The sequence below is a fragment of the Cryptotermes secundus genome, unplaced genomic scaffold (assembly GCF_002891405.2).
Source record: "Cryptotermes secundus unplaced genomic scaffold, Csec_1.0 scaffold843, whole genome shotgun sequence".
In the NCBI taxonomy this organism is placed as follows: domain Eukaryota; kingdom Metazoa; phylum Arthropoda; class Insecta; order Blattodea; family Kalotermitidae; genus Cryptotermes; species Cryptotermes secundus.
In genome coordinates this window covers 51,965-77,276 of record NW_019731994.1, presented here as the reverse complement: position 1 = coordinate 77,276, position 25,312 = coordinate 51,965, and the positions used below count along the sequence as shown (strand labels likewise).

Sequence of the window (25,312 nt, the reverse complement as noted above, 5' to 3'; positions counted from 1 at the left end):
TGTGATATCTGTAATGTGGCACATGAATTTTCAACGTTGGTGCTGTGTGGACATAATAGTACTACTTTAGTTGATCAAATGTGGTTCTTGTACCAACCGCTTGCACTTCATCTGCTGACCACCAGATGCCATTGTCTCATAGTAGTCAACAGTCCAGCGTTATTTTTGAGCTGCTGCATCATTACAGCTGTTTATAGTGCAGTTGCTTCATGTTATAATTTGTGTTTGCTTTATCATCATGGCACAAAACACCAAGGAATGGTTATTGATGACTGTTGGTGACATTTTAAATAAAAGTATTGACAGTGAGATCAGTGTACTTTTGAGTACTTATTCAGACAATGACAGTTGCAAATGAGGAAAGTATGGGTAAGCATCAAATGTTTCACAAACTGAATTTTCCTTGTTGCTGTTTGCAGATGTCTGTGAACAGTTGTTCAAATTTATTACATTTCTGTTATTTCAGACCCATACTGAGGATTATTACATGAAATTGTTGAAAATGAGAGACTCAGAACAGACAGGACTGATACTCTATAGTGTTGAGAGATGTGGACTGCATTTGTGATATTGCTGTATATTCAGGTTCCCATGGAATGAAGCAGGAGGTTGCCTTGGATGAGGCATGTCAGCCAGTGTTATTTTTTAATTTAATTGACTCTGAACCAATTAGAAAAAATGGAAGAACAAACCAGTTGATGTGCCAGACAAAAAGTAGGTACACTGAGGGCTCATTTGGACAATGGAAAATTGTGACCTTAACAGATACAAGGTTTCATGCCCCTATTCTGTACATGTGCATCAGCCAACAGATCTGTGCTGTCCCAATGCTCTATTGTGATATATCCCTCAGTAATAACAGTAGTTAGTTAGTTATTGGAGAGGGTGGGTTTCCCCATGCACTTAGACCTGTATTGGTCCATTGTGCTTCCCTCTATGATTTCTACCAGTCTCTATATCCTACCGGTACTGGTGCTTACCATCAGTCCCGCCCAGCCAGCGAGACCGGCTCTACTAGCTGAGAGGTATCTATAATGCTTCCCCCATCTACCAGAGGTATTAGAGACTGCTGTTGGGCGGGAAACGTCTGTAATTTGGCTCAGTGACCTCCTTTGGAGATATGAGGTTCTTTTACGTGCCGTAAAGCTACGACACGGGACCCACGGCTTAAAGTCCCTCCCGGAGGACTTGTTCCCTGAATTTTTCCACCCTCAAAAATTCGACGGCCTCTGCCGGGTATTTGAACCCGTGTACTACGAGTCATGAGGTGGGAACGTTACCTCTAGACTACGGAGGCCGCTAGTAGTAACAGTAAACGAAAGAGGCTGTGTGCAAGTGGTTTTGATGCCCTGTTCAGAGCCAGTCCTTTGTTTCAGAAGCAAGCCGATAAATTCCAGCAGATGTAGTTCCCTGAAGAGGGCAAGTGCCCATTGAGGGGGGGAGGGTTAGCTTCAGGGTTTACATGTCTCAAAAGTCCAGCAAATATGGCATGACATTACTTATTCTGGCTGAATGAAGATGTACCATGAGAAGGATCCTGAACTGAACAGCAGTTTTGCTGGAGTAGTAAAGGTACTTATTAGGTAAACCAAACAACCAAGGGCACAGTGTTGCACTTGCTGGAGAACTGGTAAAAGCAAACGCTGGGCTTGCAGGAACAGCAGTGAAATCCAGAAAATGATTGCCAAAAAGCCCTAAAAGAGGGTAAATAAAAAGAGATGAACGGGTGTTACACGAGAAGAAGAGTGTTCTTGCCCTGTGGTGGACAGACAAGAGAAATGTATGGATTTTGAGGAGCAGACACACCACCCAGATGGAAAAGACTTCTCAGAGGACAAGGGAAGGAAAAGATGAAACTGCTGGAAATTTGTTCATTGTGATAACCATAAAGCTGGGGTGGATTTGTGACTAGCAACTGTCATGTAGGGTTGTGGAGTTCAAGACAGGGAAACAGGTGGAAATAGCCTTTAATTGCATTGCCATGGCAATGTGTAATATCTCACACAGCACTGTGACAACTGTTGTCTTTGGATGACTTGAGTGAGGATGGGGGAATTCAAGTTCTTCACAAGTAGCTAACCTCTCTAAGAAGCACTTTCCAGATAGGATCCTCTCTGTGCAGGGAAGAAGAAAGCCTAGAGGAGGAAGGAAAACCTTACAGGCAAGGTTGGTTGGAAAGTCACATCCTACCAGACTGATCACTTGTTGTTTAAAGATTTTTGACATAGTGATGCATTATGAAAAATGACTCATTTCTCGTGGCTATATTCATTGGTTCTTTTGAAGTTCCTTATTGCACTAACATTTGTATTGGGGCACGCAGTAGTGTAGTTGGTTGAGGCACTATGCTGCAAGCTGGAAGGTTGTGGGTTCAAGTCCTGATGAAGTGGGTTTTCTTCAATTTACCTAATCCTTCCAGGCATTCTTGATCCTGGGGTCGACTCAGCCTCTAACAGAAATGCGTACCAGGAATTTTTCTGGGGGGGGGCAAAGGGTGGTGGGCCTGTAACGCCAACAACCTTACTGCCATCTGTGAGCTGATTATCTAGAGAAAATGAAAGAGCCTCGACATCTCACAACCCTATGGGCCTTCATGGCCTGTTACAGGGATAGCTTTACCTTTACTAACATCTGTATTATTTCTGTTCATAATGTAAATAATTAATTTCAAGATTTTTATGTCATTGCACTTATCAGATATGCAGTGACATAGGGGCCATTTCTATAACAATAGAGGAATGTCATCATTGCTAGGCAATGACCTCCGAATACAAACAACAATATGGAATACATTGTAATAACTCATTATTAGGCAATTGTATTGTAATACAAAAATGGAAGAGGTTTTCTATATGGTCTGTGCCTAAGAATTATAAGAAGTTTCAGAATAACTGAAGAGTCAGATTCCTGTGTGGAGGTGGGGTCGAATACCTCCATCGTGACCCTGCGAGTTGTAGGAGGTGACGAAAAGGGAAGTCTCAAATCTGAGACAGTAAAATATGGTCGCCAGTCCCAAGGAACTTGGATCTGAGAAAGACTGCGCTGGCAAGGACCAGCAGCATATACAAAAGACAGACACGTCCTCTTGTCAGAGAGGGTGCCCCACAGAAACAAGACTGTAACTGTCAAACAGTAATAAATATCTGGTCATGAGCCCCAGATGGGGCACAACACCAGGACTTACTGACTGTCAGTCGCAATGTGACTGACTTTTGAGGAGTCGATCATAGTTGTAGCTGAGAAGCTGTGAATCAAGGATATGAAACTGTCATGGAAAGGAGTAGTACAGAGTCCAGTTGAGAGTTCAGTTCTGTATGGGCAGCTGTGAAGAGAAGACTTTGTGTGTAATTCAATGAAGACATTGTCAAGGCTCAGCCATTATTGAGCTCTGTTACCTAGCAACGATGAGTGCAAGGAGATAGAAGACTATATTTCTATGTTATAATTACAGTAATCCTTAGAGTGTTAAAATTATTTGTACTCATGACTTGTGAATATCCAATAAATTGATTTGCCATTCTAAACCTGTGTCTGTAGTCACTTCTACATGTGACAATATATTTTATGATGTAATAATCTGTGTCAGCACAAGGGGAGTGGACTTATTGCTCCACGTAATCATAATTTGGTGCACATTAGTGGTTAGCTTCATGCTCAAACTACTTTATTCCTAGGGAAGGAGTACCCAATTTCCAGAGTATAAGAGTGTGGGCCATTTTCAGAGCTGCTTTTAACTTAGTGAGGGAGAAAAGAGCTCTGCTTATGCCAAGAATCAAATCCTGGGTGTGGTCCTTTTATTCAGAATCTGAAAGCAATAGCAGAAGCAAGCAGTGGCTGGTGTCTCTTCACTGTAGGTCTAATAACGTTTGCGTTAATCTGTCATACAGGGACAGAGGTGAGCACATGTCAGCGTGCACCAAGCTCTTCCAATCACAGCCGAGCCAGCAGTCTGGCTGAGGAGACTTCAAATGGCTATGTGCCAATGGCGCCTGTGGATGACGGCTATGTGGATATGGAGCCAGGACAGAGGTACCATGGTGAAGGTGAGCAGGAAGAAAACATGAAGATTACCATCTTACAGGATATAGTTTGGTAGATAGGTGCCCATGTTTTGGAGGAGCCTGCTGCATCCATCTTCAGGGTAGAAAAATAAGCCACAGTGGAAAATGATGTCCAGATAAAGGGAAGTGGAGATGGGAACAGTGGTTGCAGGTGAACCAGTGAGAAATGGCAGTCTGTATATCTGACTACATCTCCTATGTGATTGACTCTTCAGACTTTCTGATCAAACAGTTGTAATCATCTCTCATATCCCATGCTGCAGTCATCTCATCCTCCTTTCTTTAATCACTTGAAGAAAGATGAAATGCTGTGTGCATAAGGTCATTCGGCTTTATGCTTCAAAACAGGCTGTTTCCGAACACATTGTTATATGGTAGTAAAGCTTGGACTATTTTTTAACATTTTGCTAATAAATTCATTTCATGTGTGTCACTACTGACACTGCTCATGAGTCAGGTGTCCTGAGAAGGAAAATAAATCTGAACCTGGACCACATGATATGAGATCTAGCAACGAGTAATTTTCTTTACATGACTCATATACTTGTATCATATCTGTTTGTTTTATTTCTGTGTAATGCAGGATGTTGTACTGAGTACATTGCATTTGTTGGCAGACTGTGCCCATGGAGAAATGTCTCCTGCTAGTAGCTGTTCAGTCACTTCCGGCACTCCATCTACAGATATGCGCTTCTCTGAGTACCACCTGGAGAAGGTGAGCTCATATTTCACTCCATCAGAAGAGGATGAAACATCGTCACTGGATCGTCCAACACGGGCCTACTCTGTTGGCTCTCGTCCAGATGCAATGAAGCGTACAAACAGGTAACTCATGCATATCTTTTGTTTCCTGCTCCAGTATTACATATGCTTCAAGAAGCTGAGAATCACGTGACCATTGTGCTTGGTTACAGGCTAGAAATTGTGAATCAGGCAGACGCTTCAAGAGTGCGAGCATTCTCTGTCGGCAGCCGGACAGTGAATAAGCTGAGTTCACGGGCACTGGCATATGATTTGTACATGACACGCCAACATCCCATGCTCACACCACCACATCACACAGGTGGGCATCATCTGACCCAAACCCCCACAGCTGGGGGTAAGAAGTCTCTGTCTGCTCCCCTGCTCTGCAACTCATGGTCAGGAGGTGGTACCTTGCGCCACCATGTGCATGGCAGTAGCCACTCATCTATGGAGCCAATGGATGATCTCATGGAGATGGACTTTACACGCAACACACGAGGCAAGCCCAAGGCCAATCGTGGCAGCAAGTTAGAAGACAAGCCATCTGTTGTCAATGGCTATGTTGATATGTCCCCGCGTTCCACAGCCTCCAGGCAGGCTGATGTAAAGTCAGGGAATGTGGTAGCTGCATCCCCTCCAAAATCAGTTATCCCCACAATCTCTCCAAAAATTGTTGATTATCATGCTCAGAGTCAACCAATCCCCACTCCAGCAAAAGTCACAGGTGCATCCTCATTGTCTCCCAAGACTGCTGGGCCATATATGGAGATGAGGCCTGGACCATCACCACCCACAAAGCCTTCCATGATGCAGCGCAAGACATCCACTGTAGACCCACCATTCTCAGATATCAAGAACTTAAACACACAGCCTACAAGCGATGCTTTCTATACCAGTTCTCAGAACTTCAGCAGTGTCTCTCCTTATGTGGAGATGAAGAGTGACCTGCACCACAACAATTTCCCGGTGACCTCAGGGTGTCAGAGTCGAAAGCCAACATCGCCCATACAGGAGGAGTACATGGATATGGGCAAGCCTGGCAGTGCCAGCAGTGATGAGGGCTATGGGGGAGTGTCTAGTGTTGCACGCACTGCACCAGTGGACACTCCACACCCAAAGAAGCCTCCAGAAGGTAATATGGAAATTGCATGGACAGGTTTGTCCAGGCCTATGCAGCGTTTGTCACTGGAGACCTACAGATCAAACAGTGAAGATTACATGAACCTCTCATTTGAGGGACATGAGAACAGCAAGAGGAAAGAGAAACGAAAGGGTCGGTACAGTTCCCAGCCAATCGTCATCCAGGCACGTGAAGCAGAGGCTGCAATAGCAGCAGGCAAGCCACATTCTTCATCCACCAGTCCTGTGTTCTCACTGTCCAGTTTAATAGGACGCAAACACTCTACTGGTACGCCTCCAAAAGTTCCACCTCCTGCCTTCCTTCCCCTAGGCCACACATCTGGCAACTCACCAGGCTCAAGTCCCAGTTCCTCTCTACGGCGCAGTCATATCCACAAGACCAGTAGGCAAGATAGCATAGAGAACACTGGTCTGATCACACCGACAGGCTCCACAGTCACGATATTCCCATTCAGTCTTAACAGTCCAGGATCACCAATGAAACCGTTCCCAGGACAGCAGCAGAATAAATCACAGGCTCCTCCCTTGGCAACAGCCCCTGGTACAGATATTCACTATGAGTCGTCACGGAAGTGTCTGGTAGATGCCACCAGCGGTACATTGCGGCTATCCTATCCACAAGCTCCATATTCTCCAGAGTCAACCCCCACAACTCCTGACTCCAGCAGCTCGTCTTCTGAACAACCTACACCTGTGAATGCAGAGTCACAGAATGACCTGAACAAGGTTGGGTCACCCAGAAGTCACAACTATGTGAACTATAGCCCTTTCCATCAAACAAGAGAAGAGCCAGTGTTTGGGGACTATGCCTTGATGCGGCCTGTGGCAGTAACGGCGTCATGCAAGACTTCTGCCCCTGGCAAAATAATGAACTTGAAGACTGACAGCATGGACCTCACTACCATTCCAGATTACAAATCTGTTTCTCGGAAGGTACCAAGCACTGCCATGTTCTGCCTCAGTGAGACAGTCAGCACACCAAAGTTGGTCACTAGTTCCACCATTGCACCAAACAAGGAAGCGGTTCAGTTTGGTAGACAGAATGTCACTGGGTCTGGCAACAAAGTTGGCAAGGCAGGAACGGTAGCCCGGCAGCTGTCTGGTCCCAGCATGAGGTCCACAGAAGCCAGCAGCAACAGCAAAATCTCTAGGCAGCCATCTGGCTCCAGCCTGGGATCTGCTGAGGGGGCCATCTCCAGACAACTTTCCAGTTCGAGTGTGGAATCCGTGGTGACAGGCCAAGCAGCAGCAGTTTCTGGTGGGTCACCTACTTCTTCCCGTCCCCCATCTGTGAGCAGCGAACGGGAACTCCACTACGCTTCACTGGACCTTGCTCCCAGTGGCTCAGAAGGGGAAGATGGGTCACGCAGTCCCCACAGCATCAGGACACAAGGATCTCTCACAGAGTCCTCCACCTCCTCTCCTAGCCCCAACCCTGTTAACCAGGGAACAGGGGAACCAGCCTTCACCTATGCTGAAATAGATTTTGCTAAGAGTGAAGGGCTACGCAATGTTTCATGTTCGCTGAACAAGAAATTGCGGCACTGAGGTGCTGATCGCATTCCAAGCGGTTTGGCAGCATCTCAAGCCAATCAGGCTGCACCATTCAGATGATGTGCAAGTTTTGTGTAGGTAACAGCAAAGCGTTTTGTTCATGGTTGCTGTTTCATTTATGTAAAGTCTGATTTTTTTATTTATAGCTTGGCCTCACAGGAAGCTGCTAGACTGATTTCATAGTTCCTGATGCCAGCCTTATGGTCAGTTCCATGCAGGGTGATTATAAAGTAACCCTACCGATTCCATTTCTCTGAAACGGTAGTGTACATCACCACTTTTATTTTATTTGTACAACCCATCTCAGGCAGGTGTCTCTGCTATATCTGTGAAATGAACATTTGTCTAAATTATCTGTTGATAATCCACCTGCTGGGCACAGTTTTCATAATAGCCTGTTTAATACAGGGAATGGGTATTACCATATTCCTATATACTGAGCTTGAGCAGAATTTTAGCTGTATCAGAGAGTCATAACTCTCAACTGTTTTGTGCAAAATGATTTTTTTCATTTTTCATTCAGAGTAAAAGTATTTCCATTCATAATGGTGTTTGTATTATTCATGTCGCACTTATGAAGGGTTAAATGCTGCAGTGCATATTTGAGCACATTTTTCTGACATGAAGTAAAACAGATGTTTGAGAGACATACTGCTTGGAACTGTTCGGTTCGTAGCCTCCCGGTAGCTACAGTCTAGTCGTCCAAACTTGCACATTGCTTCTGAAGAGTATCTCAAAGCAGACGTTCCTCATTTTATTTATTTGTTGCCCACTTATATCACAATTTGGCATTAAGTTACAGCTGGTCAGTGGGAGTCACTTGCACAAGATTAACAGTATTTTGATACGCAATGATATGAACAAATGAAGGCAAGTGACTGTTAGGCATTTGAATGTGCCTTTTCCTCACACCTAGTTGAAGGCACACACTGTTTCAATTCACCTCTCCCTGTGAACCTTTCCTCTGCTGTGAGATATGGTGAATAATGATACAATTTCTGTCTGTTATATTGGGGGGCACTCTTATGTCAGTTTTCTGTTACATGTGATAATTATTCTGCCAGTGAGTATCTTTGCATTTATCATGTTTCATGATTCACAGACGTGATGAAGTCATGTTGAACCTCCCCAATGTGTCCCATTTTTTTACAATATCGATAAAAGACATGAGATTGTAAAAATGTTTATTATTGTGATTTGTGTTACCACTTATTATATATACTGCCACATGCTGAAACTAATGGGTAAGTTGACATTTTGTTAGTAATATTATATTTGTTATTTTTTGTGTGTAATGTAGTCTGTGTATATTTTACAGATGTGAGATGCTACCCAATAAAGGTTGAGAGCTCCAGGGTGCATTTCTTTTGAACCTACATATCTGCCTGTTTACAAATTAGATCCTCATTTTGATTAAGATGAGTTTCAACAACCATTACAGGAAGAACGTTTTCCTGTATTTGTGGGGAATATTACTAAGGTGGTAAAAATTGTCATGTCCTGGCATTTCCACCCACACCCCTCCCCATCTCATGTATTTTCTGTTCCCTTTTTACATTTACAGTTCCAGCCACACTGAAAACATAATTTCTTTCTGTGGCATTTGAAGTTCTCATGCTGGTGGCTATGAAGAGTTCTTGGATGTGAAGTCATGTAGTCATACAGAAGTTTACCAATGTTTGGAGGAATGTAATGTTCCNGTGTTGTCGCTTGCAGATTTACCTATACTTTTTCTTCAACCCTGAAGATGGGGGCGATACGTTCCTCCGAAACGTCGGTTAACACCACATATACACGGCGCCAAATCCCAGAAGACTGCTTTCCTCAATTCTTTTTATGTTTGGAAACATGGATGTGTGTTGTCAGTATGAGAGCAAGGCAAAGGCTGGGGCAGGTCATGAAATAACATACACTGGTAAGATGAATCAGTTAATAATGTTATAGTTTAGCGTCCTGTTGCACTGATTCGTATCCATAATATGTATATATTTACCGTCTTTTAGTGCATACAATTTCACTTGTTACTTCACACTACATGTTTGGGCATCATTCTGCCATGCTCAGATGTATCAATCACGTTAAACCATTGCACTGCCTGCCATCAAGTGTCCATTTATAAAATGATATAAAGTGTGTGTTTGTCGTTGTTCAATAATAAAATTTATGTATTAGAACTTGTTAAGATCTATCATCTTACATGTCGTATATCAAACTCGCGTGTAACGCCATTCGTCCGCTATGGGAGTCTTGTGTCACACACACACACACACACACATATGTCTAGCAATACAATGCACGCAGCTATATAAGAAAGACACATCATAAGACACAGTATATGCACAATTAAAACATAAGAAGAACGACTTCCATAGTGGACGAATGGCATTACACACGAGCTTGATATAGGACATGTAAGATGATAAATCTTAACAAGTTTTAATATATATATTTAACTATTGAACAATGACAAACACACATTTTATATCATTTTATAAATGGACACTTGATGGCAGGCAGTGCCAGTGGTTTAACGTGATTGATACACCTGAGGATGGCAGAATGATGCCGAAACATGTAGTGTGAAGTGACAAGTGAAATTGTATGCACTAAAAGATGGTAAATATATACACATTATGAATATGAATCAGTTAACTTCACAAGAGAAATTCATTATCATTTATTAATGGGAGCTTGACCATGAAGCAAAATTGTGAATGGCAAATTTTCTACTATGAGGGGAGACCTCTTTCAGTAGAGGATGAATCTTCGATTTCGAACCGCAATGATATGTCATGCTCTGGTATGTATGTTTGATATTGTCCTTGTCCGGTATACCCTCTATTTCGGAATTCTCATAACATCGTATCTGTATCAGGAATTGGGATTTCGGTGTTTCCAATGATAATATTAATGATTTTCCGCCCTTCTTTGTTGAGATAAACGATTGCATGAGCGATGTCTTTGAATCCCCAATCGTCGGGCAGAATGTCGAACACTGCTGATTTGTTGAAGAAATTGACAGCTGCATTGACCCCGATGGAAGGTGCAATCGTGGCACAGGTGGATGTGCCCGGCTGCTGCAGATCCGCATACATCCCAGTCATTGACGATGTCGCACATTGCTTCGCCTTCTTGTTGGTCGGCGATAATTCTGATTCCGGATCGGCGTCCGTGAACGTGTTGTACGAGTTTTCTAATTATTTGATCCCTCTCTGAATTACTTAGGTATGGTATAATGCTTCACATAATCCACGGTCCGATAATATTTCTTCTAGTATTTTCCAGTACTTGGAAGGTTTCAATTTTGTTATAGGCATAACACATTTTGGACTGCTTCACCTAGGTGCTATGATGTTAACTTTTTGGTGTCATTTAATTGTTTAGAAAAAAAGTAGACTTTCCTACAAGCTTCGGATTTATTATTACATTAATATTCATCTTTATTGGTTGGATCTCTTTTTCAAAAGGGTACTTATGGGGTTTCCTTTTTCACAATTTTACACAATTCTTTTACTCTACTATCTGACTCCAGATTTTGTTACTTGTAATGCACATGTTTGGTCTTCTGAATGATTTCGTTAAAAACCTTGCAGCATTTCCTGCAGTGAATTTTCACTGTTTGCTTCACGCTGGATAGGCTATTTAGGTACAGCTCACATTTATGTTCACACGATGATTTCTTACGCTTACTAATCCATTTATTATTTTTAAGCATCAACGACCATGTATTCATATATCGTGGTTTATTCATTGATCCTGTCTAACCCACAATACTTTCTCATACTTGACACACTAATCAGCGTATCCAAGACTTATATCCCTCACAAATTAGGTACTTGTGTGGGATTTGAGTTATGCCCGTGAGTATCAAGATGATCAAGATCGATCAAAATTGCGGTGGTCTGGACTGAGACGCCAAGTAATTCTGTAGACTGATACAAATGTTAGGTAGAACCTACTGACTCCATCTTGAACATCTTGAAATCTTGAATGCTTAAAGCAATTAATATTTCTTTGTGGGCAAAGTTGGAAATTAGTATATTACAACACTAGCGTTTTACTCCGACATCGCTCTTGTGCTCGTAGGGTGGGGAAGGAGGTGTACTGCTGGCGATAAAATGGCGGAGGAGGGGTTAAGGCTGAGGTTCGTTTCAGTACGTTAACTGTTAAATCGTGTTAATCGCTGCCTATCGCTGTTGATATAATGCTAGGATACATGAATTAATTTTATCAGTTAATAGCTGTTGTGGAGATACTGCAGTTGATTGTCTCAGAACAGTGAATAAATGATGGCATCCGAAGGACGTAACAGTTGGCGATCGAGAATCTGCTGATGAGAATCACAGTTTTGTAATTTTGATAATTACTATGGATTTCGAAGGAAAATATAACATCAAAAGCCCAGGTATGCAAGTTTAGTTTGATATTGTACAGTGTAATCACTTACTGTGGAATGAAAGTGTAGCTTTATCAATCCGTCTTGAAGTGATACATTTCACAAATTCTAGGCAGTAATAACTAGTTACTTAAGTCATACCCGAACTTCGTATCATATACATTTTAAATTAGATTTTGTTGACAGATAATTAGTACTTCTCAGAACGTTTATCAGTTTATTCATTAATATAATTAATATAATTATTAATTAATGAAATGTATAAACGGAATCAAAGCATTGCATCTGTAAAAGAATGATACTCAAATACTGTTAGTTTTTCACTTAATATTTGTTTAAGCCGTAAAGAGGTTGATGCGGGAAGCATGTGAGCTGAAGGAGCCCACGGAAGAGTACTGGGCCCATCCTCTGGACGACAATTTGTTTGAATGGCACTTCACAGTACAAGGACCTCCAGCCACTGACTTTGAAGGAGGTGTATACCATGGGCGAATTCTACTTCCAGCAGAATATCCTATGAAACCACCAAATATAATATTAATAACGGTACTGTCATGTAGTGTAAACATATATAATTCTTACGTTCATGTTGGTACATCATTCAAGTATATTTGTTAGTATGATGGTATTTATGTGTGTGTATACACACACACACACAGATAGTACAATATTGGTAATCTGACATATATGGGACCAAGGTATTGCTGGATTACTGGAAAAAGTTGGAACAAAAATATTAAGTTGGTGCATAACATAGACATTTCAGAATTGATTATCATTTAACAGAATTTATTATTATTTATTTATTGTACATACATATGGTGAATTTTTGTTCAATAATTCAATATTTAGGACTTAATTTCACTGCATTTTTATATAAAAATAGCATCTTTGGTTTCTAAATGCCTCTTTTAGAACTTTTTCTGGCAGTCTTTTCAATGTGAGGATGTCTGCAGCTTGCATGTTGTTTTCTTCAGCACATTTATAACACATGTTGAAGGCACTCATGGCATCATCATGTCATATTGTGTGGATAATTGGTGGAGTACTTGACTCTTGCACACTTTCGCTGTTGTCGTCATCTAGCACTTTGTTGATTATCTCTTCATCTGTCATGATTGAAGATTTTCCTCCTCACCTTCTGCTAGTCAGTTACTTATGTCAGCAATTTCTGGAGCTGATGAGCCTTTTTTTTTTTACACAGTTTGGCTACTGCTTCTTGCAGATCAGAAGTTAGGACTGTAATATCATATTCCAATTCTTCTTGCCCTGCGAGTTCACTGCTACCAGAGGATAATGGATGTGAAGGCCACAACTTTTTCCAAGAAGAAATTATGGTTTTAGGAGGTCCATTTTGCCATGCATATGAGAGATTAAAAACATTTTTGAGGTGTGTTCATTTCAGGCATTGAATGATATCATTTTGGCTTATTACACTGCATAGAAGGTTCTTTTTGTAATATGACTTTACAAATTGTATAACATTCTGATCCGTTGGTTGTAGAAGTGGGGTGCAGTTTGTTGGTAAGAACATTACCTGTCATAAATCATCTCTTGATTTTACCTGTTCTTCACTTGGATGTCCAGGAGCATTACTTATGCATGGAGCTGAGCCCTTGTTGAGGAGAAGCCAAATATGCAGCTACCCAAGAATTTCACAGCATTTTATGAAACCCGAAGGTTCATTACTGTCTTCACAAGAGTCCTCCACTGGTCCCTGTCCTGAGTCCGATCAATCCAATCCATATCATCGTATCCTATCTCTCTTAAGATCCATTTTAATATTGTCCATCCACCTACGCCTAGGTCTTACCAGTGGTCTCTTTCCTTCTGGCTTTCCCACCAATATCCTATATGCATTCCCTTTCTCCCCAATTCGTGCTACATGCCCTGCCCACCTGATCCTCCATGACTTAATCATTCTAATTATACTTGTAGAAGAGTACAAGTTATGAAGCTCCTCATTATGAAGTTTTCTCCAACCTCCTGTCACTGCATCCCTCTTCATTCCAAATATTCTCCTCAACACCCTGTTCTCAGACACCTTCAGTCTATGTTCCTCCCTTAATGTCAGAGACCAAGTTTCACACCCATACAGAACCACAGGCAAAATTATAATTTTGTATATTCTTTTATGTTTTTGGACAGCAGACAAGAAGACAAGAGGTTCTTGACTGAGTGGTAGCAAGCAATACCCGAGTTCAGTCTCCTCTTAATTTCCTCCTGAATCAGGTTTTTATTTGTTATTGTCATTCCCAAATATCTGAACTATGCCACATTTTCATCTTTTTCTTATCATTATGTCATGATTTTGCCCAGCATTTTGGTGACAAGAGAGTGTTTACTTCTAGACCAATCTCCTTACTTGTGTCAATTACGTTTGTGTGTTTTTCTTTATTGTATTTATATTATCTCCCAGTAGATTCACATCATTGGCATAGACCAACAGCTGATGTGTCCCATTTAATTTCAATCCCACCTGTTTTTCCTGGACCTTCCTAATGGCATATTCTAAAGCAAAGTTGAAACGGAATGCCGATAAAGCATCTCCTTGTCTTAGACCATTGTGGATAGGAAATTTATCAGACAACTGTTTACCTATATGGACTTTACTATACGTTTTGTTTAAACACATTTTAATCAGCTTAACTAGTTTCATGGGTATCCCAAACTCTTATTAGAGTATTGTACAATACTTCCCTCCTAACTGAATCATAGGCTTCCTTGTAGCCTACAGATAGCTGGTGTACTGTCTCATTGTACTCCCATTTTTTTTTTTTCCCAATATCTGACAAATGCAAAAGATCTGATCTGTAATGTCAAAACCCACACTAATGATCCCCAATAATTTCATCTATGTATGGACTTATCAAGTGGTTAGTTGCTGGCTTCCCACCGTGGAGGCCTGGGTTCGATCCTGGGTCTGGTCAAGTTGGATTTGTGGTGGACAAAGTGGTGCTGGGGCAGGTTTTCTCCGAGTACTTCGGTTTCCCCTGCAAATCTTCATTCCACCAATTGCTCCACAATCACCCTCACCTATCATCTGGGGCTGGCACAATAGGCCAGATGTGTCCGCAGTACAAGGGACTTAGTCCCACCCCACTAGCAATAAAAAGAATGATCTTGAGAGAAGAATATTAGATACAATTTTGTATGAAGTTGATAGCAGTGATATCCCCTTGATAATTACTACAGTCAGTTTTATCACCCTTCTTGTGAACTAGTACAATAATACACTCCTTCCACTGATCAGGCAATTTTTCCTTATGCCAAACAGAAGTAATTAGCTTATGGATCTTAGAATGTAATATTTTGCCTCCTGCTTGAATAAGTTCCGGTGGAATTTGATCGCTACCTGGCGATTTATACCTTGTTAATTTTGCTATATGCATTTCTATATGCCTAACATCACTGGCCCTATGTACATTCAATAACAGAGAGGTAGTTCTTCCACATATTCAAAATGTGGGAATCTGCAAGCACATCACCATTCTCATATAGGAATTATGTCAACCATCAACACAACAAATATACTCAGTTTTAATATTCGATCTTTATTGCTGCTACACGTTTCGGTCATACAAGACCATCATCAGGCATTTATATGCAGGAATATGTTCCGTCATTGAACTACCAATATGTATCCATATCAGTGCAACATGTCATATGTATACTAACATAAAACTTTTGCCTCAAGTTGGTGTAATAAATAAAGTAGCAAATGCATAAATAGGATAAATGATAAATATAAAGGTATACCGTATATCACCTAATCCTTCCGGCCACACTACGGCCATGAGGTTGATTCAGCCTCTAACAGAAATAAGTACCAGGAATTAATTAAATAATTTTCCTGGGGACTAAAGTGCAGCTGGCGCGAAAGGCTGACAACCTTACCACCATCTTTGAGCAGATCGTCTAGATCAGTGGTTCCCAACCTGGGGGTCCGCGAGTAATTCAAAAGGGGTCCGCGGGATAGTTTATTTTGATTAAACTTTATCTTATCATGTTCCTCCCACCTGGGATATTTGCAATGTATATGTCTGGCTCCTGAGGCCCATGGTTGAAGTAAAATTTAATGGGCTGTTGGTACTGTAACGGTACCTTCCCTTTGTAAAGCAGAGATGAATAACCAACGATCTGTGTAGCTTTTTCCAAGGACATTTTCTTTTGGCCGGCCCATTGCATCTCAGACCCGTGTTTCAGGGTGGACTGTTGTCCTTCTTACCTGCTGTCTGACCAGTCTCCCCCTCCTCCCCACAAAATCCATCCCCCTTTGGTTGGGAATGAAGCTGGGACCATTGACCACGTTTCTTATTCATCTCAGTGGCAGAGTGAACAACCTGTGTGTCTTTAGTTTTTGTGCAGTGAATTTTTATAATATTATACGAGTGTGTTTTTCTCGGTTTAATATTCAGTTTTTCTGCTCTTGTNTTGGGGTTTTATGGGGGCCGTGGTCAATTAACATTCGCTCCAGGGGGTCCGCGTCATCAAAAAGGTTGGGAAACACTGGTCTAGATAATGTGGGGCCCTCAACGTCTCACAACTCTATGAGCCTTCAAGGCCTATTACAGGGATAGGTTTAATTCACTTTCTTTATACCATGTATCAAGATTTATGATGTGATCTCTCATCACAATGTCAAGGTCATATCAGCCATTTTGTTCGACTCCCGTGGGGTTGTGCATCGTGAGTATGCACCACAAGGCCAAACCATCACAAAGGAATACTACCAGGAAGTCCTTCGTCGCCTTCGTGATGCTGTGCGGCGCAAATGACCGAATCCGTGGGCAACAAAAACTTGGCACCTCCATCATGATAAAGCACCCGCCCATTCTGCGTATCTGATTCAGACTTTCGTCGCCAAACACAACATCCCTGTGGTTCGTCAGGCTCCCTACTCCCCCAACATGGCTCCATGTGACTTTTGGCTATTTCCCAAGCTGAAAATGCCGCTGAAAGGAACTGGATTTGAGTCAAGAGAAGACATCATGCGGAATGTGATGGCCCGGCTGATCACCATTCCAAAAGATGCGTTCCAGAAGTGTTTCCAACAATGGCGGAAGCGCTGGGAGAAGTATGTGCATTACCAAGGAGACCACTTTGAAGGGGATTAGGGTTTTGTACCTCCAAATCAATAAATGTATTTCTGCTGACGAAAGGTTCGATACTTTTTGAACAGACCACGTATGTTCACATCACTCCCCTTGCGCCCCTTTTCATGATCATTTTGTAAAAATATTTTGCCTTCTCTCGAATAATATCCCCAGAAATAGGAGTGTGTCTGTTATGTTCTTGTAAAAACCAAGTGTAAAGAGCATCTTCAACTTCAGGGTACCACCAGATTTTAGAGTCTGCCTGTCACTGGAGCCGCTGTCAGTATTTTTCACAAAACACTCAATGATCTCTATTTTTCCTGATATATTGTAACATGTCGAACACCATACTCTTTAGCCAAATTAATAAGTTTTTCACCATTGTTGATTATTTCCCCTTTACGTTTCTCAGAACTGGACATCTTCAGCACACATTAAATCCACTGCTACAGGCTGTATAGTACTGAAGAACTGAAACACTGTGTACTAGTGAGGGTCTAAATAAATCAGTTTGTCAAGCTCAACTGAACACACATCAGCCTCTGCTGCCTGTAGAAACTTGCACAAGGTCACAAACACCTGTCTGATGCCTGATGCCATATTGCTGGACATGTCGGACTAGTGCACGGCTGAATTACCGAGTTTGTACTGTATAAGGAATTAGAATTAGGTCTTCTGAGTTGTGATGTGTAGTCTCATAGATGATTACTGATTTTATGGAGGAACTTGCTGTCTCCATGCCCAGGGTAGAATGTAAATAAGATACGCTTTGTGTTTTGTAAACTTTATCCTCTCATATTTACTTGTGTGATCTGTACACTTTTTACTTCCACTCTTTAGCCCACAGGAAGAGGGGAATAGGACAGTATCTGCCTTACACACACATCTCACAGTTAACTACATCTGCAGGACTTATAATTTTCGTGAAAATACCAGAGCGGGTTTTGGTGTTCACTGGATACTCTCTGATTGATGTTCTGAAATAAACTTTTAGTTTCATTATGTTAGAGTAATATTTTCAATGTATTAAACATTTCAAGTCAAGGTATGTTGACTGTCCCTCACATAGCTCCATGCTACTTTTGTAGGAGACTGTTATCCATAACTGACTGAGTCTTTGTGGTGGATTTATTCTGTTTGTCATGGCCCATAATGTCGACCAAAATGTTCTGATGTTAGGTTTTCATTGTGATACTAAGAGTACTCTTTGACATCTGGAAATTTTGACTTCTTATTCTTCTGGCAATTCACTGTGTACCCACCAGAAATTTTTGATTGGTTGATGAGTTCGTGGGTGTATCTGTGCATTATAGAACCTTACTGACTGCATAAAAGTAAACCTGCCTGTGATAGGGGTGTTATTTGCACACTGGAAGCAAATGGTTTTATTGCCATAGGCCCATCAGCATATTCTTATTTGTGTGTGTGTGTGTGGAGGTTGGCCTGTAAGAGGTGTATCTTGCCTCCTGAACTATTCTGTTTCAAGCTCTATGAAGATATACAGGTTGTTGTGTTTCAGCCCAATGGAAGGTTTGAAACCAATAAGAAGATCTGCCTCAGTATCTCGGGTCATCATCCAGAAACATGGCAGCCTTCCTGGTCCATTCGGACGGCCCTTCTGGCACTCATTGCTTTCATGCCAACTCCTGGCAATGGGACCATCGGCTCTTTGGACTACACCCCAGAGGAACGACAGATGCTCGCACGCAAGTATGTTGGCATAATTATTTTTGGATTGAATAATGCCACAGTCAGTATGGAGGTACTCAGGAGAATAACTTGAAATATAAAGGAGTTCCATATTTGGTTTGTAACAGGTCACAGATGTTGGAGTGTCCCAGTTGTGGTAAAGTTGTGGAGCAGCTTTCATCATCCGTGTCAAAGCCCCCCACACAGGAGGAATCCTCACTCATAAGGCAGATAGCACTCAAGGTGAGACATTTGTAAGCAAGCTCTTTAAGAATTTTGTATTTATAGAAACTGAACCTTGGGAAATTCAGTGTTGTGTACTGGCAGATACACTGCATTCAGTCAAGGAGGAAACTTCCCAACACAGCTGACTGGGCCCAACATTCCAAACAGATTGCTGCTGTAACTCCTGATAGCAGAATGAGTCATTAGCGCTGATAAACGTGCACCGTTAGGTGGTGTTATCCTGTCACTGCAGTTAAGTCACATTAATAGTCAGTCTGTGTTAGAGATTTCGATAGGCGGTTGACATACTGAAATGAAGTTCACTATTGAACAGTGTGTTTATTGCCGAAACTTTTGCAAGGAAACTTACAGAAAATGTATCCATAAGTTTCTTCATAAATATCCTGATTCGCAAGTTCCCACAAAGTCGTGTGTATCCAAACTTGTGAAAAAGTGGCGGGCCACAGGTTCAGTGTGGACATAAAGAAGCAATCGAAGAGGATTGTGCCGACTGAAGAAAAAGTTTGGGATATTGAGGCACGACTACAGATCAGTCTTCAAAAATTGTTGAGATGCTTAGCACAGGAAACCAGTGTTTCGCTAGGATCTGCTTTCACAGCCACAAAATTAATCAAATTTTGCCCATATAAAATAGCAATTGTGCATGAGCTGAAACAACCAGACTATGCAGTGAGAATTCGTTTTAGCAACCGGCTGCTGCAAAATGTGCACAATGGAATTGTGGATCCACAGCTTCTGTTCATGACTGATGAGGCATGGTGTCATGTTAGTGGTCATGTCACTGCACAAAATGTAAGAATATGGAGCGATGAAGATCCTCACGCTCTACAGCAAGTGCCATTACATAGTGAAAAGATGGGGGTGTGGTGTGCTGTAAGTCCATGGAGAATCATTGGCCCCTTATTTTTCCATGAAACTGTGAACTCTGACCGCTACATTAATGATATACTGAATCCGTTCTTCAAACAGCTGACTGCTGAAGACAATATGAGTATTTTCAGCAAGACAGTGCTAGAGCACATATACGGCTAATGCAACCATGGTCACAAGATGGGAAGTGTTTGAAGACAGAATAATCAGCAGAGGACTGTGGCCTCCCAGATCCGCGGATCTTAGTTTTTGCGATTTTTATCTCTGGGGAAGCCTAAAGGGAAAAGTCTACAAGAATAATCCTTGGACCACTGGAGCTCTGCAGCATGAAATAGCACGCATACTTGGTTCAATTAACGTGGACCAACTTCAGAAAGTGTCGCATAATTTATTTATGCCATGTGAGACATGTTTGCAGGCAGCACCTGTTATAAAGCAAGGTAAGTTTGTGTTATCTTTTTGAAGTATTCTTATAAATGTGTGCATGTACAGAAACTGATGTGAGGGAATAGTCACGGAGAAACATTCCATCCACTCTACACTAGCAGGAGTGTGCACGTTTATCAGAGCTAATGACTCATTCTGCTATCAGCAGTTAAGCAGCAATTTGTGAGAAATGTTGGGCCCGGTCAGCGGTGTTGTGAAGATCCTCCTTGATTGAACTCCCTGTATTTCAAATATTCTTCAACAGTCACTCCATGCTTTTGCAAACTTGGAGTAAATTTCTGTAGAAGGCATAGGGGACAGGCAAATAATATAAAAATTGATAATAAGGAGCTAGGTTGTACTCATATGTATTAAGATCAAAATCTTTCAGGATACAATGCTGCATAGTACCAACATTTTAGAAGGACCTGTTCTCTCCATTTGCCTTTGCTTGGCACTCTCCTACTCTGAATATGGAGGGAGCAGGTTCTGTTGAAACATGGTACCTGTCTACACGACATGTGGCATCACATTTCAGAAGACCATACTGTTAATATTTACCGCTAATCTGATATGTTCATGTTGGTTTGAACTGATTTGAGATTGTGTCCATCCTGAAGCTTGTGTTTTAATGATGCAGAGCAGTTGGTTACTATTGTTATGCTTGGCTGTAGGCAGAGGAGCAGCCTGTTGAGGAGGAGGGAGAGAACGAGGAAGAACAGCAACCTAGTGAGGATAAACCAGTGAGGCAGCGACTGGGTGTGTCTCAGCACCTGCAGCCGCAGTCACAGTTACAGCATGCCACTGTTGGTGTAGTGAGCAGTACAAGTGACAGTTACAAGAACTGGCTGATGTGGTTCCTTGTGGCTGTCATCATATTCCTGATCTATAGAAGGTTGTTTCTCGTGTAATAACATCCACCCAAATTTTCACTTTTTCAGAAAAATCATTTGACATTATACACACACACACGCTATACTTTGAAAATAAGATGCCCTTGAATTTAAGACGCATCCAGTTTTTGAATGTGGGTTTTAGGGGAGATATTAGAAAGGTGTGCATTCCTCAAATTTAAGATGCACCTCAATTTTTCAACAGGAAAAAATGTTTAAAATGTGCATCTTGTGTTCAAAGTAATATAGTATACACTGTATCTTAGTCAATTATTATATATAAAATTCATATATACAGTGATAAAAAGAGGTTACTGTGGACAATAGAAAATAAAATTTGTATGGGTGGATTTGCATGAATTTTGGAATGAAAGACGAAGTTTACTTCTACAGGATGCCATGCCTTGTATTTGTGAAGTAACACCTACCTATATATAGATGTATATATGTATTCATTGTAGTGCTTATTGAAATGTTCTGTAAAAAAGTGAGATCACTGCCTTGGTGAGCTGTCTTTCATTTCATGGTACTGGATAGACCCCTTTATTTTAAAGCACAAAGGGACACAAGTTGCATTACCATTGGACTCAGAAACTGGTAATAATAATATAATGATAATAATATCCTCTGCTTGTATCAAGTTAAGATCTTGTAATGGGATTGTATTCTATGCAGTGCAAGAAAAGATTGCCTTGTATCCATTTGCCCTTGCATGTGTGAACTGCAGAACCAGTCAGTGAATTTGGCTGGGATTTGATGTGGTGAATTTAATTTTGATTCATTACCATTCTCCTACTCTGTACAGGGTACATAATTTTATTATTTTATTTTATTCCATTAATTGTACATCAAATAATAAAAAAGGAGTTTAAAATAAAACTGTTATTAGTGAAACACTGTTATTTGGTGTACATATTTTTGTACAGTGGGCCTTGTGCAGAAACTTTGAGCAGAAAGATTGCTATGATCATGCATGGTTCAGTTCTGAATCACTATTACCTTTATTTTATTTACATATATGAACCTTCAAGTTTCATGAAAAATGAGTTTCTTCAGTAGCTAAGCAAAATTAGCTTCTCCGGAAGGAGCATTCTCCATGGTGCCATTTATGCAGCTTTATATCACCCAGCTAACCATATTTTGATCTTTCATGAACCAAAACACACCAGTACTTGCATGCAGGTACACTGAGTGCATTAACTGAAAATAAATGGATGAAGAAATACAGGCACTTCGACCATAGTCCACTTACATTCTGCTACAACAATAGTGTATGTTGCCCGAAGGGTGAGGATTCTGCATCATTACAGTTTGTACCGGGATCCAGGCTGTTCAGGTTCTTTGTCTGCCCTATCTTGTTACGTCAAGCTCAACTGAAACACAGCTGTTGTGTCATAACAAGTAAGCCCACAACACCACAGTAGCTGGTTCAACACTTGGCACTGCGAAGCCCAGTTTTATAGGGACTTGTGATCCTGTTCACATTTTGTTGAAGAAACTACAAGAACTTTTGGGGGTCAAAACAAAACGCAGAACAGTTATTCATATTATTGACTTCTTGAACATTATCCACCACCCCATTTCAGAATGATGAGTGCTACTGTCTTTAGGGATGTAGTGCTGTGTAGTCTGGTAGTTCAGCAGTGTTCTACTTAAAGGTCTGTGAATTTCTACCAGACTACACAGTGTCACATCCCAGACACATGTAATGCCCACAACTGCCTAACTTTCTGACACTCAGGTATGGCCTTCGCAACAAATACATATATTTAGTGGCAGTAGTGGTATCCAATGACTGGATATTTTCCTAAATGAAGTCCTGTAGCAGCCCAACAGGACATCTGGGATTAATGACAAATTCTTTGTTTTTTGCCATATAATCATCTTTCTTTCCTTCATTCAATTCCTGAAGCTGCTTCTGGAGCTCGGGCATCCATAAAACTCCTCCATCTGGTCCTGTTGGCTAGCAGTCTTTTTACTTTGTTCCACGTTTTGCCAGCTTTTCTGGCCTCTTTGAAGTTTTCCTGGGACGACTATATCTACGAGCACCCTGGGGGTTGCAGTCCAGTGCAGTCTTTTCTACGTCTCCAGTAGGTTTCCTCAAAGTATGATCGATCCAATTGCATTTTCTTTTCTTTATCTGAACATCATTGGCTGTCGGTTTGTGACTGTCCAGAGGTCTTCAGTTGAGATAGTTTCCAGCCCTCTTATGTTTATGATTCAGCATAAACATCTATTAATAAAACTCTGCAGCATGTCAGTGATCTGCTTTGTGACCCTCCATGTCTCACAAGCATAAAAGAATATTGACTTCGCGTTCATATTGAAGATGCGGACTTTTAGTCTTCTTGGAAATATATTTATTTCTCCAGATTGGATATAATTGGATAATGGCCTTATTTGCCTTTTTTATTTGATTTTTAACATCTTCAACTGCTCTCCCTCTCTTGGTTACAGTGCTTCCCAAATAAGAGAAGGTATCTACTTGCTCAATTTCTTGTTAATAACCTGTTAGTCTCCTTTGTATTTTATTGTTTACCCTCATTTCTTTAGTCTTATTTACACTATTATCTAGCCCAGCTCTCTTTGTTTCTTGCAGATTTGTTAGTTTTTCTTCCATATCATTGAACCTCTGGGCCATCAAACAGATATCATCTGCGAAGTCTAGATATTCGAGTCTGTCCATCATGCCCCACTGGATCCCTCTCTTCGTCATACTAGTTGTTTTCCTCGTCACATCCGGTACGAGCAGAAATATTGTAGGGGATAGAATGCATCCATGTCTTACTGCTGTAGTTACTTTTATGTATTCAGTAAGTTTGCCATCATGCAGGACTTGGCATTTAAAGCCTTCATATATGTTTCTGTATGTCAGCATCCTGTTGCAATCGTTCAAATTAGCATCCATTGTTTATCTTCCATCAAAATTGCAACACTTTTACATTCTACACTTCAGCACTACATGTTTCGGCCTCAAACGGCCATCTTCAGGTGTTTTTATGTTACAGATATTTTACTAAAACTGTGTTAAAAACTGCTACACTGTTTTAATTCATGTTAAAATCACACGCTGCAGTCTTCTTAAGTAAAACGAGATAAAATCCTTTGAAATCTCTGTTGCATATTATTTCACGTCACCTGGGTTGTCGTCATTTTCATAAATGTATCAAGGTGTATTTTCTCGGCAGCTTGCCCCTCATGTTTGTGGTAATTATTGTGGGATATCATTGCTATCAACTTCATACAAAATTTCATTCAATATCCTCTCAAGGTTAATTCCATATATAGATGAAATTTTTGGGGCTCATTAATGTGCGTTTCAAAGTAACAGATCAACTATTGATCAGACTTTTTGCATTCATCTGATACTGGAGAAAGAATGGGGGTATAATGAGTAGGGACTGGATTTTAATGCAAATGCATATTTCTTTCTTGCAACCAGAAAGTATGTTTGTTTGGATATATGTATGAATTACTTCATTTCTTAAATTTTGGACATGGTTTGATGGTGCATATAAATGTATATTTTGCCTGTTTTATGAATAAGCATCATATTTTCAAAGATCTCTATTTATACTGCATATTTCCTTTTAAAAATGTTTATCATATATATTTTTTAATTTTATGTTCAAATTTTCAATCATTGTCATGTGTATACAATTTTTCTTTTCCGTATTAGAATATGTTGCATATTTGACTCAACATTTTGTCATGATTCATGTTACTGATGCAATACCCAGGATGGGACTTCCCCGATCCCTCTACTCGTAACTTGCCTCATCTGCGTATCATCAAAGTGGCCGCGAAAAGATTAGTCAGAAGCGTCCACATGTAGCCGCCATCAACGTAATACTATTCACCCAATAAGGGACTTCACTTAATTGTTTCTGAAGTCTCCATGAGGTTCGTTACGCTTCTTAATTTGAAGCTGGGGTCCATCCACATTAGTGGTGACTAGTCTGTAGTTAAGTTTGTTTAGCTTTCTGTAATCATGCTGAAAGTGAAAGCAAGTCAGAAAACTAAATTACAGCTGTATCAGTGGAAGTTCGAAGGAGAGATGATAAGTACGGATAACAAAATTCCTTATTGCCAAGCGTGTGAGAAAACATTTGGTTGTGAAAAACGCTTTCAAGTGCTTCAACATTTGAACACTAATATACACAAAGAGAATATTAAAATTAAATCCACGAAAAGTGC

The 25,312-nt window shown here is 40.8% G+C and overlaps 2 protein-coding genes across 10 annotated transcripts in view; both read left to right on the top strand.

The window, feature by feature from the left end:
* LOC111867485 (insulin receptor substrate 1-B) overlaps positions 1 to 8,860 on the top strand; it is a 30,859-nt gene extending 21,999 nt beyond the window's left edge. For all 8 annotated transcript variants that reach the window (XM_023857413.2, XM_023857419.2, XM_023857417.2 and 5 more), the window contains 3 exons: positions 3,888 to 4,043; positions 4,679 to 4,886; positions 4,976 to 8,860. In XM_023857413.2, coding sequence (XP_023713181.1) covers positions 3,888 to 4,043; positions 4,679 to 4,886; positions 4,976 to 7,493 — 2,882 coding nt within the window. In that variant the 3' untranslated portion in view covers positions 7,494 to 8,860. The remainder of the gene's footprint in view (positions 1 to 3,887; positions 4,044 to 4,678; positions 4,887 to 4,975) is intronic.
* Positions 8,861 to 11,361: 2,501 nt separating this feature from the next.
* LOC111867487 (ubiquitin-conjugating enzyme E2 J1) lies at positions 11,362 to 24,058 on the top strand. 2 transcript variants are annotated; one of them, XM_023857420.2, is made up of 5 exons: positions 11,362 to 11,904; positions 12,236 to 12,441; positions 18,496 to 18,701; positions 18,809 to 18,923; positions 20,897 to 24,058. In XM_023857420.2, exons 1-5 carry the CDS (start codon positions 11,868 to 11,870, stop codon positions 21,131 to 21,133), a joined length of 801 nt encoding a protein of 266 aa, XP_023713188.1. In that variant the 5' UTR covers positions 11,362 to 11,867; the 3' UTR covers positions 21,134 to 24,058. The 2 variants fall into 2 exon arrangements, with proteins under 2 accessions (XP_023713188.1, XP_023713189.1); XM_023857421.2 differs by having other exon boundaries at positions 11,370 to 11,904; positions 18,511 to 18,701.
* The last annotated feature ends 1,254 nt before the right edge of the window (positions 24,059 to 25,312 follow it).